Source organism: Physella acuta, unplaced genomic scaffold, assembly GCF_028476545.2.
Source record: "Physella acuta isolate Inbredline_101_S28 unplaced genomic scaffold, ASM2847654v3 ptg002218l, whole genome shotgun sequence".
NCBI classification, from domain to species: Eukaryota; Metazoa; Mollusca; class Gastropoda; family Physidae; genus Physella; species Physella acuta.
The window spans coordinates 105,001-124,849 of record NW_026733718.1 but is presented as its reverse complement, the minus strand read 5'-3'; the positions used below and the strand labels follow the sequence as shown (position 1 = coordinate 124,849).

At 34.2% G+C, this 19,849-nt stretch overlaps 1 protein-coding gene across 2 annotated transcripts; it reads right to left on the bottom strand.

Moving 5' to 3' along the window:
* Nucleotides 1-1,173: 1,173 nt before the first annotated feature.
* Nucleotides 1,174-18,003, bottom strand: LOC131932571 (FHF complex subunit HOOK-interacting protein 1B). Of its 2 annotated transcripts, XM_059289494.1 has the most exons (17): nt 17,921-18,003; nt 15,779-15,971; nt 15,076-15,220; nt 14,758-14,967; nt 14,135-14,234; nt 13,433-13,610; nt 12,674-12,832; nt 12,314-12,400; nt 11,656-11,703; nt 7,642-7,809; nt 7,281-7,360; nt 6,623-6,823; nt 5,173-6,026; nt 4,310-4,488; nt 3,536-3,755; nt 2,960-3,060; nt 1,174-1,978 (listed from the first exon to the last, which is right to left on the bottom strand). In XM_059289494.1, exons 2-17 carry the CDS (start codon nt 15,887-15,889, stop codon nt 1,766-1,768), a joined length of 3,054 nt encoding a protein of 1,017 aa, XP_059145477.1. In that variant the 5' UTR covers nt 15,890-15,971; nt 17,921-18,003; the 3' UTR covers nt 1,174-1,765. The 2 variants fall into 2 exon arrangements, with proteins under 2 accessions (XP_059145477.1, XP_059145478.1); XM_059289495.1 differs by lacking the exon at nt 11,656-11,703.
* Between the last annotated feature and the right edge of the window lie 1,846 nt (nt 18,004-19,849).

The following is a 19,849-nucleotide window of genomic DNA, read 5'->3' as shown; positions in this document are numbered from 1 at the left end:
TCCAAAGAAAATACTAAAACATGATTTGGCACAGAAAAAGAAAAACCAGCCAAACTTGAACGGAACAATGCACAGCCTTGTGATTGAATAAAACAAAAATGTACAGTGATAAATAAACAAGAATAGTTACAGTCATACAATGTCCAAACATGTTTACAAAGTTTCTACAAGAGCAGATGTTTGCTACACTAACCATTTAGAATAAGGCAATCACCAGTCCAGGAATTATAAAACAACAAAACTATTTCATGAAACAAAACAAATCCATACAGAAAAACATAACAGAGATAATTAGCTTAAAATAGATGATCATGCATCTTATAACTTTGAAGAAAGCTATAAGGAAATCTTGAACTGTATTAAATTTATATTAAAAATTTCATGTAATGCTATGCAGGATAATTGCCCTATTGTAAGAATTTTAACACCAGACTGCAATTCTCTCAAGAGGATTTTCATGTTCAAGTTTTCTAATCTTCATTTAAAACCAGCAACATTTTAATATAAAAACTTTGTTGTAAATAACTAAATTTTAAAATTATAATGATTATAATTTCATTTTAAAATAAATATGTATTGAAGAAAAGAAAAACTTTAAGGACACCCCCATTAAAAGATAACCATGATTAGAAAATGCTCTAAAAAACATGCACTATATGAAAAAGTATACACAATTAAAGAAGATCGCGGATTAAAAATGTTTCATTAAACATGTCAAATACATTTCATAAAAATTTCATTTCACAAAGATTTTTTTTCCAATAAAAATTTGAATTTCTTTAAAATTTGAATTACAAATACAGCATTTGTTCACCAACAAAACACCAACACATAAAGATGCCGACAACCACATAAATACAATATATACATATACAACCACACTCAGTCATGAGACCCACATACACACAATATCCACACTTTTTGATTGAGTTGAATGTCTTAGCTAGGCACTTTCAACAATTAGGCACCAAGTTACATGTTAATCTTTATCCTGATGCTTACAATTTTATTTAAAGTGATTATTTGTTCACTGCTGCACCAACTGACATGACATTAACTTTAAAAAAATATACTTGGAACTTCAAAGGTAAGTAATACAACATTGACTAACATGACATTAACTTTATAAATGTACACTTGAAACTTCCAAGGTAAATTACACAATTTAAAGAATTTTTAAAATGTCCACAGAAGCAGATTAAAAACAGATGAATGAATGAAATGAAAGTCTTGAAATGACCTAGGTTTACACACACATGTACCTCTGTGAAACATCTACACATTTGAGAACAAAGAGAGGCACAAATACTGTGGTACAGTGAAGATTTAGCAGGCCTTTGGCCAAAAGTTAAGAGTAAAAAAAAATTTTAACTGGACTAGAATATATTGATAATTTGACTAATTGCTACAAATTAAGTACCTAGAAGCGAAAAAAATGAAAAATAATAATAGCTAACATACTTTTAAAAATTGTAAAAAAAAAAAAAATAAACTTCACTAGATTACAGAAGCTAAGAGTAGACTTGGCTACTGGCTAGCTACTAATGGAGTGAACACAGCAGGACTAAAATGCAAAGATATACATCGATATATCCCTCATTAATTCTCCCTTGTTAATTCTCCCTCGTTTACTGGTTAAATGATGAAACATCATAGTCCAGTCCAGTAGATAATCTTCTGTCTACATCCATCGAAGATAAAATTTACCTGTAGATCAAATACTCAGGTAAACTTGACCCACACCTGGGAAAGCTCTACCTGTGGATCAGCTACTCAGGTAGCCCTCGTCTACATGTAAAACTGAATGCTCCTGGGAGAGCGCTGCCAGCTCTTTGAGAAACTCATCCAGGATGAGCGCGCAGTACACAGCATTCCATGTGGTCAGCGACTGACCGTAACTGTCCCCTATGCTTGACCGGTCGCCCGAGCCAGCATAGTCCTGAGGGCTGATGTAACGGTAAGCTGCTGTTCCTCCAACCTGCTTGGAAGCAAAAACAAAATGTCATTGGAAGTAGTCAGCCCCTTGTTAATCTAGTATGGCCACAATGGTGAGTGCTAGGGCTTTAAGACAACAGCTTCTAGGTAGATGTTTGTAAATTAATAGGGTTTAAACAGGACTTTTTTTATTAAATGTTACAATCAATACTTTATTCAACAATATGCATATGACCTTTGACACTGTAGAGGTAAGAAGTCACATAACTTATGTGACTGCAGAAACTAACAAGAAAACCGAAGAGTCACGTGATCTATGACACCAGAGAAACCACAAGTCACATGATCTTTGACAACACAAAAACCACAAGTCACATGATCTTTGACAACACAAAAACCACAAGTCACATGATCTTTGACAACACAAAAACCACAAGTCACATGATCTTTGACAACACAAAAACCAACAATAACATAAACCTTTAACATGATAGAAACCAACAGTCACATGATCTTTGACACCAGAGAAACCACAAGTCACATGATCTTTGACAACACAAAAACCACAAGTCACATGATCTTTGACAACACAAAAACCACAAGTCACATGATCTTTGACAACACAAAAACCACAAGTCACATGATCTTTGACAACACAAAAACCACAAGTCACATGATCTTTGACAACACAAAAACCACAAGTCACATGATCTTTGACAACACAAAAACCACAAGTCACATGATCTTTGACAACACAAAAACCACAAGTCACATGATCTTTGACAACACAAAAACCACAAGTCACATGATCTTTGACACCACAAAAACCACAAGTCACATGATCTTTGACAACACAAAAACCACAAGTCACATGATCTTTGACAACACAAAAACCAAAAGTCACATGATCTTTGACAACACAAAAACCACAAGTCACATGATCTTTGACAACACAAAAACCAACAATAACATAACCTTTAACATGATAGAAACCAACAGTCACATGACACACATGACCTCTGACCTGTACACGCTGCAGCTGATGATGTTTGGACCCAGCCACAAGTTTTCCCTTCCCTGGGGATCGCCTGAAGAACAGTTCACTGAGTGTGACCTTTTTCTTATCTGAAACATCACTCACAACACTGAGTTAAATGTATTAAGTATTAACAGTATTTGAGTGACTTAACCTTTTGCTTATCTGAAAGTCAAATTAATGTTTAAATCCACATTTTGAAACGAATTATTTTGTTCTTCTCAATTTGTAATTATGCTTCTTTGTTTTTCATTTATTGGTTGAATTTTGAATTATTTTATGCTTTTTTTGCAAAAACTTAATGCGCTTCTGATTTTCTTGAAAAAAAATCATTAATATATATCTCTTTACTAACAAATAGAAACTTTTTTTGAAAGCAGAAAAAGAGTTTTATACTATTTAAACAATGTAATACTCCAAGAAAATAGAAAATTCTTTAAAAAATTGCTTCTTTTCAGAAATATTTAATTACAGATATCAGCAGTAATGTGACAAGGGTGGAGAGGCGGGGGGCTGTGTACTGACAGGTGTACCCGTTATGACACCAAAACACCAGGCGCTCACCTTTTGCTGGAACTAAAGCACCAATGGTGTCAGCTCTGGTCTTCACCCCCTGCGGCATCATTAAAAGGGTGGGAGGGATGCCAAGGACCCCTTGCTCAAAGAAATGGAACAGCTGATCCTCGCGCTGGACCAGGTTTTGTCTGGCATTGACCACCATCATATCAAACTGTTTCACACTGAGGGAGAAGCTGTCCAGCTTCTGCCTTAGTGAGGATAATACCTGTAAATTCAATTCACATGGTTCATTATATGAAGAGTATATAGGCACAACAATTTACTTAAGGTGCGATGACAAATTTTTCAAACAATAATTCAAGACAATGTGCCTAGAGGGAGAAGAAGAAGACATCACAGATTGAACTGGGCTGCCTGTTGCAGTTACTCAGTGAAGTAGAGGACCAAGACAGTGGCACTCCAACAACTAAAATAAGGGTTAAGGGATGATTGATTGATTTTGACACTATGGGAAGGTGTGCTCAGGTGGTAAAGTACATGCTTGCAAACCACAATGTCTCGATTTAAGTACCTAAGCACAATGTCATAGAACTTAAGTTTTCACTGGGAACTGACTTGAGTTGAGTAAATTAAAGGCAGTTGGGCATAATGCTGACTACACAATCCCAATATATGCCAAGGCCAATGAAATAGGGTGCTTTATACATTTTTTTTAAATTTCAAAGAAATAACAAAGCTAGTTTGATTTTCAAGTTACACGAAAAAGACATTCAACATCAAAAAACAACAAAACAAGGTCTAAAATTACAAAACTGTAACCTGTATAAGGGACTTGACAGTAGGCTGAAAGACTAAAGTGTTGTTGAGAAGAAAGGAGCGCAACAAAGGCTGTGGGTAAGCTGCCAGTCTGGCAATGATGTCAGTCAGCAGCAGGTTGAAGTACAGGGAGTTGCTGATCATCAGCTCCAGTCTAGAGAACAAGGCACCAAGAAATGGACCTGGTCAGTAAAAAAAATAGTGTTTTACTCAAGCATATGCAGTTATTAAAAATATTTTAAGCAGTAATTTTTTTTTTACAGTAAAGGTTTAAAACATAAGTTTATATTTAATTCAGAAACCTAGAAAGCCAAATTTTTATCAGGTCAGAGATTTCATGAATGACCAACATTGAAACTTGTAAAGGAAAGTTTGCTTTATTTTTTTGTGTATAGAGCCATTTAAAAGCTTGTTATTGCAAGCTGAACTCTATGCAACAATTATCTGCCTCTTATTAATGTCTGTGGTGGGGGCTCAGATGTGAAAACTATTAATCACCATTTTACTAGTCGGGATACGGTGTGGCCTAGAGGCAGAGAGCTAGGCTGCTAACCCGAAAGTCTCGAGTTCAAATCTGGGTTCATTGCAGTAAAATGGCCCTGAGTACTCAGGTAGCTAACTCATGTTAGGGAAAGTAAAGGTGGCCCTTCATATGTCAGGGTTAAGAAACATATGAACTCTACTTCATCTGCTCAATGGATCACTAGGTCTAAAGAGGATACTTTAGTAATTAAATTAGTTTGAAAATTAGTTAGTTACATTGTCATTGATAAAAAAATTTATGAAAATCGCTGCATTAGAAGTGGGTCAAAACTGATTTACAAAACTTGGCCACAAAGACACAGACAGACATTATGAAAACTTACCTATATTTGGGGGATCATTGAAATAGGTTAGCTGCTTTCTGGGACTTGTTGGCATAGCTGCGGCAAATTCATCGGCAGCGAAGAACAGTGACTTGTACGGGGACAACACCTCCCCTGGGCTCAGCGTCTGCTTCATGGGGGAGGTGGACAAACCATGAAGGGTGGGGCGGGGACTTGTGGGCAAGTCTTTAGGCACACCACGGGTGTCTACAGGGCTAGGCTTGCTACCAGGGACACCAGCGGAGTCAACGGTGGCGGAGACTTCAGGTGGGTTACTTGACCGGCTGTGGGGGTCAGGGCTGTTTCTCCTGTTTCTGGCTGACGAAACAGCCTGCAACAAGTCTTCCAGCGAGGCCAAGCTTTCGGACACTGAGACTGACCCACCCTCGTCAACCTCAACTTCACTCAGATACTTGATAAAGCTGTCCAGGTCCTCTAGGCTTGAATACAGCACAGCGTTCATCAGCTTGTTATTCTCATGTTTAACATTGATTTCTTTACTTAAACTAATATCGTTAGAATCAGATGAATCCGCAGGCTGAGAACTTCTCGGTGTTACTTTTTCTTCTTGTGTTTGTTTAGCTATAGAACCAAGCTCAATGTAACCGGTCTTTGGTATATTAGAAGCCTTTGCTGCACTGGCTTTGGGTTTTGTCTGGCTATTTTTGATGCTGTCAGGAGGGGGACTTTCACCATCATACAGGTAGGTCCAGTGTTGGCATGCTTTGACTGTCTGTTCCAGCTTGTTACGAGCATCATTCAGATATTCAAAGTAGCTTGTCTCCCCTCTCTGATGGTTGGGTACTTGGTCAGGGGAGGTAATCATGTTTGGTAAGGATGTTGTGGTTGTAGATCTGAGAACAGGAATTAATTATTAAGCAATTAACTAATTAAATCACTAACCTAATTTTTAAATTCTAATAATTTATAAAATAACACGTTTGACATTAACTATGACATAATCACAGTTTGGCAAAAGAAAAATTAGTTAATCTTTGACGGCAACAAAAGGATGGGTAAATGTAATCTGCATTGTACCAACTAATTAATGACTGCAATCAAAATTTGACTAGTTATGTACTCCTGCCTGATGCTTGCATGGTTACATTAGTTTTTGTTTGAAAGTGAATAGAAGAGATGAATTTAATATGCATATAAAATACATTGTTTTTCAGCGTTTAAACATGAGTAAAACAGATAAAATACACTATTCGAAATTTAAATGTAGAAAAAAGTGATGAAAAGTTGTTCAGTGTGATTTTTTTTTTAAAGTTTAAATATGTTTAATGTTTGAAACTTAACTAAGAGAAGGCAAAGCTTAATGATCTCAAAATAAAAATAGCTACACTGAATACTATCATAGAAGTCCAGTTAATCCATATTTTTTCTTGTTTTAAATCAAACAAGCAATAAATCAACTAGCAAGTTTTAAACAGGATAAAAATGTTACTTTTGTGTTGGGGGTCCTGTTGTCATGCCAACAACTTGAGATGTGGGGGCGGGAGAAACAGGGAGCGGATTGTGTGGCAAGGTCTGGACACAGCAAGATGGCCTGAGGGACAGGAACTTCTCCGCTGACTTGCCGTACAGGTCAAGGTCTTGAATAGACCGGCGCTGGCTGACCATCACATGGTTACAAGGCACAAGGTATCTGAGAGGGAAAATAATACTTTAATCAGAACAAATCATGTGCTAATATAAGAAGTATTCAAAAACATTAGTTCTGAGATCAATAAATATCCTTATATAATCACAAGGTATCTGAGAGAAAATAATACTTAAGAAAGAGCAACTAACATGTTGAATTCAAAATGTCACTATTTAATAACATATCAACAAGTGATCATATATATTGTTATGCAATAACAAAACTCATTATATGATAAATATATGATAAAACGATGTGGAAACAAAATTAAATACAAAAAACAAAATTAGTAATGTAATATCAGAAACTATTATCTAGTACTGTAAATAAAAATTGTTTACACGTTTTGAGTGACTCTATATAATTAATTGTGTTGACAATTTAAATCATAATAATAATTAGAATTATTGGGGGGAAAAGACAAGATGAAACAGATATTTGACAATTCAAATGTATTTACCTAAAGACAAGTTGAAACATAACATCTTCACAATTGAGATCAATCAAAGTATGGAACAAAGCAAGGGTGACTGTTGATAACTGGAGATTAAAGTCAGAATAAAAGGCTTAAAACTTTTTTTTTTTAATGAAATCAATATTTTAAACATTAGACGATTATTTTATTATCGCTTACACTGGAGACAAAAGTAAAAAAAAAAAAAAATTAAAAATGTTTTAATGAAAACACTATTTTATAAATTGGACAATTAATTTTTCATCAGTTACTGTTGAGAGCTCATGACTTAATTCAATCCAAAGCTTTAAAAGAAAAAAATAATAACCTAAAAATTATTCAGCAAAATTTTGAAAACAATACATACATGTGAGTTTGAGTGTATCCTCTGTAAAAGAGAGTCCAATATCAGGATATCATCATATCTCTCAGTCAGGATAAACTTGAGGGTGGCCCTCAGTAGATGGGGGTCTGTGACATGCCTGATGAACAGGTCCAGGTAGGCTGTGGCTGTCATGACTTCTTCTCTAGAAATCTGTGTGCGTCATCAATGGTCATTAGAGAACATATCATTCAACATAAAGTAATGACAGGACGTGTCATCAGAGTCAATGTAAAGTAGTAAGAAAACATCATCACAGAGTCAGGGTAAAGTAATTAGAGAACATGTCATTTACAGAGTCAACATAAAGTAATGACAGGACGTGTCATCAGAATCAATGTAAAGTAGTAAGAAAACATCATCACGGAGTCAGGGTAAAGTAATTAGAGAACATGTCATTTACAGAGTCAACATAAAGTAATGACAGGACGTGTCATCAGAATCAATGTAAAGTAGTAAGAAAACATCATCACGGAGTGAAGATAAAGTAAATAAAGAACATGTCATTTACAGAGTCAACATAAAGTAATGACAGGACATATCATCTGAGTCAATGTAAAGTAGTAAGAAAACATCATCACTGAGTCAAGATAAAGTAATTAGAGAACATATCATTTACAGAGTCAACATAAAGTAATGATGGGATATGTCATCTGAGTCAATGTAAAGTAGTAAGAAAACATCATCACTGAGTCAAGATAAAGTAATTAGAGAACATATCATTTACAGAGTCAACATAAAGTAATGATGGGATATGTCATCTGAGTCAATGTAAAGTAGTAAGAAAACATCATCACTGAGTCAAGATAAAGTAATTAGAGAACATATCATTTACAGAGTCAACATAAAGTAATGATGGGATATGTCATCTGAGTCAATGTAAAGTAGTAAGAAAACATCATCACTGAGTCAAGATAAAGTAATTAGAGAACATGTCATTCACCACACCAGAAGCCAAACATTAACTTAAGTAAAAGTGGAATGAAAATTTAGTGTATGTAGTACAGAAAATGAAGTGAATGAATATATCAAAAGAAAATGTAATAAAAAAAGGGAAAGAAAATAAAATGAGTGAAAAACACAGGACATAGAACAGAGAGAAAAAACACTAATGAACTGAGGAAATGAACTGAGGAAATGAACTGAGGGGATGTACAGAGTTGCACAGATAAAGATTCAAGAATAGAACCATTCACAGAATGAACATACAGGCCAGAACAATGTGCAAAGTGAACATGGAGGTTAGACTATTCACACTATGAGCCTACAGATTAGAACTATTCAAACTATGAGCCTACAGATTAGAACTATTCAAACTATGAGCCTACAGATTAGAACTATTCAAACTATGAGCCTACAGATTAGAACTATTCAAACTATGAGCCTACAGATTAGAACTATTCAAACTATGAGCCTACAGATTAGAACTATTCAAACTATGAGCCTACAGATTAGAACTATTCAAACTATGAGCATACAGATTAGAACTATTCAAACTATGAGCCTACAGATTAGAACTATTCAAACTATGAGCCTACAGATTAGAACTATTCAAACTATGAGCATACAGATTAGAACTATTCAAACTATGAGCCTACAGATTAGAACTATTCAAACTATGAGCCTACAGATTAGAACTATTCAAACTATGAGCCTACAGATTAGAACTATTCAAACTATGAGCCTACAGATTAGAACTATTCAAACTATGAGCCTACAGATTAGAACTATTCAAACTATGAGCATACAGATTAGAACTATTCAAACTATGAGCCTACAGATTAGAACTATTCAAACTATGAGCCTACAGATTAGAACTATTCAAACTATGAGCCTACAGATTAGAACTATTCAAACTATGAGCCTACAGATTAGAACTATTCAAACTATGAGCCTACAGATTAGAACTATTCAAACTATGAGCCTACAGATTAGAACTATTCAAACTATGAGCCTACAGATTAGAACTATTCAAACTATGAGCCTACAGATTAGAACTATTCAAACTATGAGCATACAGATTAGAACTATTCAAACTATGAGCCTACAGATTAGAACTATTCAAACTATGAGCCTACAGATTAGAACTATTCAAACTATGAGCCTACAGATTAGAACTATTCAAACTATGAGCCTACAGATTAGAACTATTCAAACTATGAGCCTACAGATTAGAACTATTCAAACTATGAGCATACAGATTAGAACTATTCAAACTATGAGCCTACAGATTAGAACTATTCAAACTATGAGCCTACAGATTAGAACTATTCAAACTATGAGCATACAGATTAGAACTATTCAAACTATGAGCATACAGATTGGAACTATTCAAACTATGAGCCTACAGATTGGAACTATTCAAACTATGAGCCTACAGATTGGAACTATTCAAACTATGAGCATACAGATTGGAACTATTCAAACTATGAGCCTACAGATTGGAACTATTCAAACTATGAGCATACAGATTGGAACTATTCAAACTATGAGCCTACAGATTGGAACTATTCAAACTATGAGCCTACAGATTGGAACTATTCACACTATGAGCATACAGATTGGAACTATTCAAACTATGAGCATACAGATTGGAACTATTCACACTATGAGCATACAGATTGGAACTATTCAAACTATGAGCATACAGATTGGAACTATTCACACTATGAGCATACAGATTGGAACTATTCAAACTATGAGCATACAGATTGGAACTATTCACACTATGAGCATACAGATTGGAACTATTCAAACTATGAGCATACAGATTGGAACTATTCACACTATGAGCATACAGATCGGAACTATTCAAACTATAAAAATTAACAAAGAGACAAGAAAAATTAACAAAACAAGTATACAGACCAGAACAAACCACAGACTGGACATAAAAATCAGAACAATTAACAAAATGAGTATGCAGATTAGAACAATTCACAGAATGAACATAAAGACCAGACCATATTCACAAAGCAGACACAAAAGATCTAAGCAATTAGCTGCTTGTTGTGTGCAGGAAGGAAAACACTAAATTTGTTATTATAAACACTCGGAAAATGTGCTTCCAAAGCAAGCATAAAGTTTTAAAATGTTGTGAAATACATATCACTAAATATTTTTTTTTCAAAAAGGATGTCACATCAAATAATGAACATTTAGTAAATATTTAAAGAAATATAAACAAGCAGGAGCCAAGCAAAGAAACAAATTGATCTGGCTCATTTGTGAGTCATAAATGCAATACTTTATCACACATACAAAAAACAGAAAAGGAAAAAAGAGTTTAATTAGCTGAGAAAAAAAAAAGATTGTTAATGCAAATTAAATGTGGAAGACACTTTTGTATTAATACTGTGCTTCCTTCACAAACAATTTTGGTCATTAACATACCTTCTTTTACATAGCTACTATGCCTATGCACAGTAAAAGAAAATTCTGAGCCATAAAGCAAAAAATAAAAAATAATCATAAACCTTAAGGTTTCAAGCTTTGTTTCAATGCCCCTAGCAAAATCCACATCATAAGTAATCAGGTTTTCAAAACACATGGTAAGACTTAAATGATGTATACTTTTTGCTCTTAGATAAAAATGCCTTAACACTTATCCATATAATTAGTACTAAAGTATTTGAAGTGGTAAGCCATAACTGGTGTGTTTCAATTTGCTCTGGAATGAAATTATCTCAACACATCCAAACAATTAGTGACAAAATATTTGAAAAGATAAGCCATAACAGATGTGTTTAAAATTTGCTCTTTAAAAAAAAATAGGCCAATACTTTTCTCATTTTTAACATGTGTTTGCATCATCACAATTAGAAAAATCTCAAATAAATAAAAATAGTGAGAAAAAAAAATACAGAAATACTGAAAACCAAAACAGAACATGATTTGTCATATCTAGGGCTATTGTGCAGAGAAACCAGCAGAAAACTATAAAGCTACATCACAATGCACCCAAACACACACCAGTTAAATATGGCAAGCTTTACTAACCCCAAATAAATCTGTATCTAGCAAGGGGATCGGAAGGCCAGGTATATCCTGAAGTTGATACACAAGTTTAACAGTCAAAAGACCTAACAAAACCATACTGCAATAATAGTATTCTAAACAGCAGCTACAAACATATCAAAGAACCTTTAAAAATGTATTAATTAAAATTGTGTGGTTTCATTTGAGGGTAAAAAATTCTTGCCGGTCACTAATTTATTACAAGTTTGTTTTCTTGCTCTGATTTGTGAAGAAATAGAAGCAAAAAATAAAATACACAGACTATGCTGCCCACAAGAAAATTGCATTTAGACTGCATCAACATTATTAAAGAAAAACAAATTGTTGTCTCTATCCCTAAAGACAGACTATACCAATCCCTTAATTTGCAGATAGAAACATATAATCTCAATAACAGGATATATATAGAGGAAGTTATATCATAACTACGCTAGTACTTTAGTAGGGAAACATCATCAGTTCCCAGTAGTTACATAGATGTACATAATCCTCCCTATTTGAATAGTAACTTAAGAGAGAGAGGCACATTAACATTTCTAATCAAGATATTACAGAGAAACACAAAATCATCTCTATCTTATAGTTTTAGAGAAACAGTATCATCTTTATCCCAGTTGCTACATAGAGAACTACAACATACCTGATGTAAGGCGGGGGCTAAAACAGGAACTAAAAAACCAGAGTAAATAAAGTGGATTAGCTGGTCTCTCACTAGTGGGTGCGCTATCTGTGGACACAAAGTGTAATATTTAATTAATAATCAAACCATCGGTTTTTTTTTTAAATTGAGAAAAAATTGCATTTTTGTTTTACTTTTCAATGTTAAATTTAAAATCTTAAAAAAAAAAGCTTCATTTGAAAGGTAAAAAGAATACCTATCTTGAATGAAAATTAAATAACATCAATAAAAAGAATGCTACTCTTAAGATTAATTTTAGAGTTGATGAAAACTTTGCAGGTCAAATATGACCACCTTGTGATGTTAAATTAAAAACTGTACCTGCACAACAGCATTGGAAAACTGTAAAGAATTTAGGAACATCTGCAAGTCAGGGATCCTGACACAATCCTCACGTGTTATAGTGTACCAGTCATCTGAGGGAGGGTTGATTCTTCTGGGCAGTGAGGAATACAGACCACTGAGGCCAGTTGCCAATACCTGGTGGCAGAAGAACAGATGTTTTTTAAAGGTTATCTTCAAAAACTAAGCATGTAGAATCCATATTGTAGTGAAAAGCACCATTGTGATTTTACGGTTTAAGATAGTGCAACAAACCAAAGAGCTGCAAGTGTGACTGGAGATGTCAGGAATTGGATCAGTTTACCACTAACAGGCATCCTTTAGCAGTACATTACAATGAGCTTGGATGATGGTGGCTGTACCATTATAGTTTATTTAAACTTGGGAAATAATGATGTAAATAATGTTGTAAATGACAATTATCTGTAGATTATTCAGTCAAAAAGAAACAACATTAAAGAGATGATTGTGAATGAAAAGTATTACACAGATATGCATGTAAATCAGGAGTACGAAAATTCACATGACTGCTTATATCTGCTTTTATTTACTCAACTCATGCCAGGTACCCATCATAGCTGGGTGTATTAAGGGATGTTCGACAGACCAAGCCTGAAACAGAACTCTATGCTCAGCACAATCCACACTGTCCCTTAGAGGCTCAAACTGTTCAGGTTTTAAAATGGTAAATATAACTGAACTTCAGTACTACTTCTATTTAATGGGGAGGACACTTACCGGACAAAAGTCAGAGTTGTTGGCGATGTATTGACCTATGTGGGGATGCCTTGCTGACAACGTCATAATGAGGAGCAGAGCATCCCTGGCCCGCTGTCCTACTGATCCCTCCCGATGGATGTACGGTATTAAAAGAGAGAAAATCAGGAACCTTGCTGGCCCATGGTCTGTATCTGTACTGTTGAGTTGAAAAAAATGTTTCTATGTTAAGTTTTTAGAATAACACATTGCAGCAAGCTTTGATGCAGCTAGTCCACGGGATATTCCTGCGTCTAGTTTCTCATAGTAAGTAAAGAATCCTCTTTAGACCTAGCTATCTATTGGGCAAATGAAGTAGAGTTCAAATGTTTCGTGACCTTGGCATATGAAGGGAAGGTGCCGTCAGCACTTTATCCAGTCGCCTTTACTTTCCCTAACGTGATTTAGATACTCATCACAGCTGGATAAGCAGCTTAGCACTCTACGTACGCTTGAGCCTTGCTGTCCCACGTTAAGTTTTATTGCTCAACTACAAAGTTCTATAACTTTTAAAGGTTACAACAAACAACAGTTATTAAAACATTGGAAAGACATGATTAAGATTATTATTGCTACTATCACTCCCCTCATCTTGAACCTTATACTTATAGCCATACCTATAAGAAAAACACAATACTATTTTTATTTTCCTGCCTGTTTTCTACAAACTCCTAAAAATCTTACCTGAAAAAACTCTCCAGTATAAGAGCTTGCTGAGAAATGCATATACATATCTGATGAAGGACCAGGACCAACTTGAACTCTAGCTCACCATTACTGATTTCTGAAATATTTTGAAATAGTTCTTAAAATTGTGATACTACAATTCAAATTTTTAAAAATGTACTTATCATAATTGTTATAAATATTTGTTCATGTCCAATTACCCATCCTACATTAATGGGGGCTTTTCCAGGTATCAAAGTTTCATTAAACTGCCATGCCATCTGAGTTGGCTAAATCAGAAACACTACAAAATGTATAATAACTAGTTACAATTTTATATACTTAAGTATAGTTTTGAGTTAACATTATTATTTGGGTTTTTTTTATGTTGACGGGTTGTAACCGTAAAACAGTAATTTTATGTTTTCAGTAAAAACTCATCGTTTAAATTTAGCTATCAATAAACAAAAATGATTTTTTCATAAATATGGCAGCTATGATGATGGAGCTAAAACTAGTTTTTAGTTTTGAAATGCCAAAACAATTAATCAGATCTTCTCGAAGTCACAGAAAAGCTAGGGATTTTTCTTAAGAATCAGTTAACAATGTTTTATGAGCTGGTACACAAAATAGCTCAATACCTTGTGAGTCAGCCACATCCATAAGCAGCCTAAGTAACGGCTTGATCACAGGTTTATGTACCAGTAAAAGCTGCTTTGATTGGCTAATGATGAGCTCAAAAAGTCGAAGTTGTTGCAATCGTAATCGCTCATGAATTGATACGTTAATAGTGCACCAGGAGCAAAATATTTCAAAAAGATCTGAAGCTAGCACCCATTTCAGGATAGGACCTGTTTAAAAATAAAAGTAGTCTGATATAATGAAAATAATAACAAATTAGAATAGTTAAAAACTTTGAATTAGTAGACAAAAGTGTATTCTAATTATATTAAACCTACCTGGCAAGCCCCCATCATCATCTTCATTAACTAGAAGTGTGACCATATGTTCCAAATTACTCAAAACTGTCTCAACACCATCTACAGTTGCTTGGCCAGGGGAGAGTTTGGACTTCTTATCTTGATAGTTTATAACAGCGCAAGCCTGCAAACAAATAAATTAAAACATAATAGAAATGTTATTGGATAGCAATATATAAGTGTATATAGCAAATAGCAAATCTAATATACTTTTGGAAAAACATACTTTGGTGACATCATGAAAATTGCATTATATTATATTATTTAATCTTTTATTTTTAATTATACTACTGTATGGTAGCAAACAAATAGCTTGAGGTAAGAATTAACAATACTTTCAAAGGTTTTAATATTGGGTTTAAAGAGCTAGAGATAAATATCACTTCCCAAGAACAAGACTATTCTAACTTTGTTCATTGCATTTTTTACATCATTTTTTTTCTAAATCCACTGAAGTAAAATGGTCAATAAATTTGTTGATATATCTTTACCCTTGTTACACAGCAATTTCATTTCACAAAGTGATTAATATTAGCATGTTAAGGAGAACAAAAGCTTCATTGTGAACAATTTTTTTTTTAAATGTAGTTAGAATATTCTAGTTTATATGTCAGCATTTTACACTTGATCTGAAAAGTATTTTAAGATGATAACAAATAACTTTTAAAATTGTCAACTTTACTTGTTTCCAGTGGTTCTGAAATACTTCAAGACATGTGTTGGGATCAGTGTCTGAACGTTGTGTTGAGGACTCAGGTGACTTGCGTTCACCCGACCGTTTAAACCAACTCATTCTCTTGGTCTGATTTTAAACAACCACTGAAGATGCTTTCCTTCAATAATTTGTGTCATCTTAAGGTTCAGCTACATCTTTTCTGAAATGGAAAATTTCTATCAAGCTTGAATTAAATTAAGTAGGACTATTAAGAAAAATGTGGATACATTTTTACATAGTAAAAACTTAATTACAAAAGTAGCAGTAGTAGTCCATAGCAGTGGCAAACAGATAAAACATCAAAAAACCTAAGGAAGAAATTTTAAGGCCACATTTGCATGAACCGTGAGTTCTCCAAATTGTTCTTCAGATCAAACGCAATCTCAAAATAGGCATTAGGGCTGCCTGATTTTTTTCGTCTTAGCAGTTCAATGTTGAATTAAAGTATTATTTTAAAGCAAAAGGTAGGCACAGTTTAAAAAAAAAAGAAAAGTATAGAATCTAGATTGTAGATGATCAACTTTTCTTACTGTATGCCTAAAATAGATAAATCTATAGAATCTAGTATGAAATATGGGTCTATCATAATTCCAAACATAATTTATAAGGCCTAATTATAAAGAAGGCCTAAATATTAGTATTAGAACCTTTCTATAGGCTACTATTAATACTAAAGTAGATTATCTAGCACTAGATCTAAATTAGAGTTTATTTGTTACGTTTGGAATATTGAATAGTATTTATCATGTCTTCTTTTAGAATAATGTGTCCTACAGAGTTAAAAAAATACTCGTAAATGGCAAGCATTCTGCGAAGTCTCTGTGAAATTTAAATCTAGATCTAGTTAAGAAAGTTAATATTAGTCTGTTAGAATTAGATCTAGAACTCTAGATCTAGAATAATTTTATTTGATCCGAATCTAGATTTGAATTTAGAAGTAGATCTAGAATTCTAGACCTATACCAAACTACAAAGTGGTAAAACTCCATTTTAGCGTATTTTATTCCCCGCTTCACGTTCACCTCCAGTTCCGAGTATTATAAACACAACCAAAACACAAAAATGTTAGGAAAACTAAAACACTAGGCCTATTTCTTTATGCATTTTTGTTACAGTTTTTGATAATTTAATTTTGTCAAAACTTGAGAAAAATCCGAATTTGGAATATTGATTGTGCACTATTTAGATCTAGATATCTAGATTTAGCTTTTTTTTCTCTTGAAAATATGTTTGAGTCAGTTAAGATTTCATGGCATTCGGTAAAGTTAAGTTTGTATTGTAAAAAGTATTGCACGCCTGATACTATAAATAAACTTATATGATCTCACAATGATCCTAAGCTTTGACGTATCATGTATGCTGATAATTATTGTATTAACTCAAGTTAATGTGTACTCACGATGAACCCTTTACCATGTAGGGATTTTTCCCTATGACGATCAGATGCTATTACTATTTAAAATTAAATTGGAGCTGTAGGCCTTTATTTAAATTATTATTTATATATATTTATATGGTCTTTTTTTAGGCCTAACTTTTCTAATTACTAATTAAAACACACATTCATAAAAACATAAGCAGTAAGCAGATCTAGATCTATCTAGGCCCTATACGTCTAACTAAATCTATCGTCTAATCCTAGTTTTTTCCTAACATTTTTTTAGTGTGTTTTGGTTGTGTTTATATTTTTTTTAGTTTATAAATAATAAAATAGCTCAACCGGAGCCTCCGGCGGAGGTGAACGACAGAACGTGAAGTGGGGAATAAAATACGCTAAAATGGAGTTTTACCCCAAGCTTAAACTTTAATAACTTTAAAAAAAAAAAGTCCTAAATCTAGAATATAGATCTATATCTAAGTAAGGCCATAGATACTTTTAGATAGACTCTAGGCCTATCATTTTTCTTTTTTTTTTAGATGGGGGACTGACTGATGTCAGATGGTGACACTGACTGTCACAGCTCAACACATGCATTTACCAAAGCCCAACAGCAGAAAATACTATACTTTTGTAGTAAAATGTTATTAAGGTCGATAAATATTAAATTCAAATAGATCTATATCTAAATAGATCTAGATCTAGATTTAGTACATAATTTCTTTACGTACAAAAATAAATACAGGATAATCTAGGCGGAAAGGGACAGTGTTGATAATTCGCCTGCAACAGGATATGCACTGCAGGGTCAAGGTTATTAACAATTTAAAAAATTGTACTGCTAAACGAACGAAACTAATTTAATGTATTTTAATTATCTTTCGACATCTCAAATTTGCAAGCAGTGAGATTTTTCTTCTTAAACTGCGAAACTACCTGGCATTATGTTGCCTTGACAGAGTGATTGACAATGCGTAAAATGAGCCGCTTCGCATATCATTTAAAAAAACAAAGCCTATTTTATTTTAATTTTTAATCCATTAGACTTAATGTAAAATTTGATGAATATTTCATTTAGGCCTATCATTTTAGTTAGTCTTAAAGAGAACTATTTTAACATAGCTTAAGCTGCGACAAAACCTTAAACAATTCACTAAAGTATTGATATTTAAAATAAAAAATAAAAAACAGGCTGGATTTTAACTTGGTTGGGTTATTTACCCCCACATATAAACAAATAGGCATAGGGCATAGATATAACTTAAGTTTGTCCATAGGGGGAGCTTTAAAATGTGTGAAGAAATTTTTTTAAAGTTATGTTAGAAACTGAATTTTTAGTCGTTAATTTGTGGGTTTTTTAAAGTGTTTACTAAATTAATGTAATATAAATCAACAAATATAGGCCTACTCATTGATGCTGGATGAACTGTAATACTGTAAGGTACACATTAGTGCTGGGTAACTGACAGGTACCCATTGGAGCTGGTTGAACTCAGGGACCCATTAGAAATTGTTGAACTCAGATACCCATTAGAGCAGGGTGAACTCGGGGACCCATTAGAGCTGGATGAACTGCCAGGTACCCACTAGAGCTCGTTGAACTCGGGTACCCATTAGAGCTGGATGAACTCAGGTACTCATTAGAGCTAGTTGGACTCAGGTCCCCATTAGAGCTGGGTTAATTGCCAGGTATCCATTAAAGCTGGGTAAACTCAGGGGTACCCATTAGAACGGAGGGGACTTAGGAACATCCAAGGGGTCAAAAAAACATTACAGCTGGATTGACTAAGGACGTTCTCAGTTCATAGTGCATTCCTCCTCACCCCCCCCCCTCAGACGAAGTGAAATAATATATAATTTGTTTAGAAAATATATACTTTCACCAGCGTTCCTCCAACACACCCCACCCCCAAAGTTTTAAGTGTCTGGAAAAAAATGGTAGGGGTCAGATAAACTGGTTAGACCGTGGACGTCCTACGGGCCACGTACCCGATTGAGATGTGGACTGAGGACAGTGGCATCGCTAGGTCGGGCGTCACCCGGTGCGGCACTTCGTGGTGTCACCCCCCCCCAGATATATATATATATATATATATATAAATATATATATATATATATATATATATATATATATATATAATGTGTGTGTGTGTGTGTGTTTGTATGTCGGCCTACAGACTTAATAGTAACGATGTTTATCCATAATAATGCAGTTTGATGTTGCATTGTTTTCTTTATATTTAGCACATTTACGTCATGGGGTCACCTCAACATTGTTGTAATAATTTTCGACAATCGATTTGTACTTAAAAGACTATTTACCTTTCAATAATCATTAATGGAAATTGCAAAAAGGCATATTTCTTCTGTACATTTTGCAATTTTTTGCCTTGGTGTCACCCCTAAAATGATGTCATCCGATGCGGTTCGCACCCCCCGCCCTCGCTAGTCCTCTGCAGGGACATTATAGAGACTCGAACCCTTTATATTTGGTTCAGCAATCGCGCTAACATACTAGAGTCTGAAATACATGTTGGTACAACAGAGGCGTAGCGACCCTTCCCGGCGCCCGGGGACAAACTTTTTTATTTGCACCCCCCCCCTCAAACTTTCTATTTGCAGCCCCCCTCAACCTTTCAATTTATTTTTCCAAACCCATT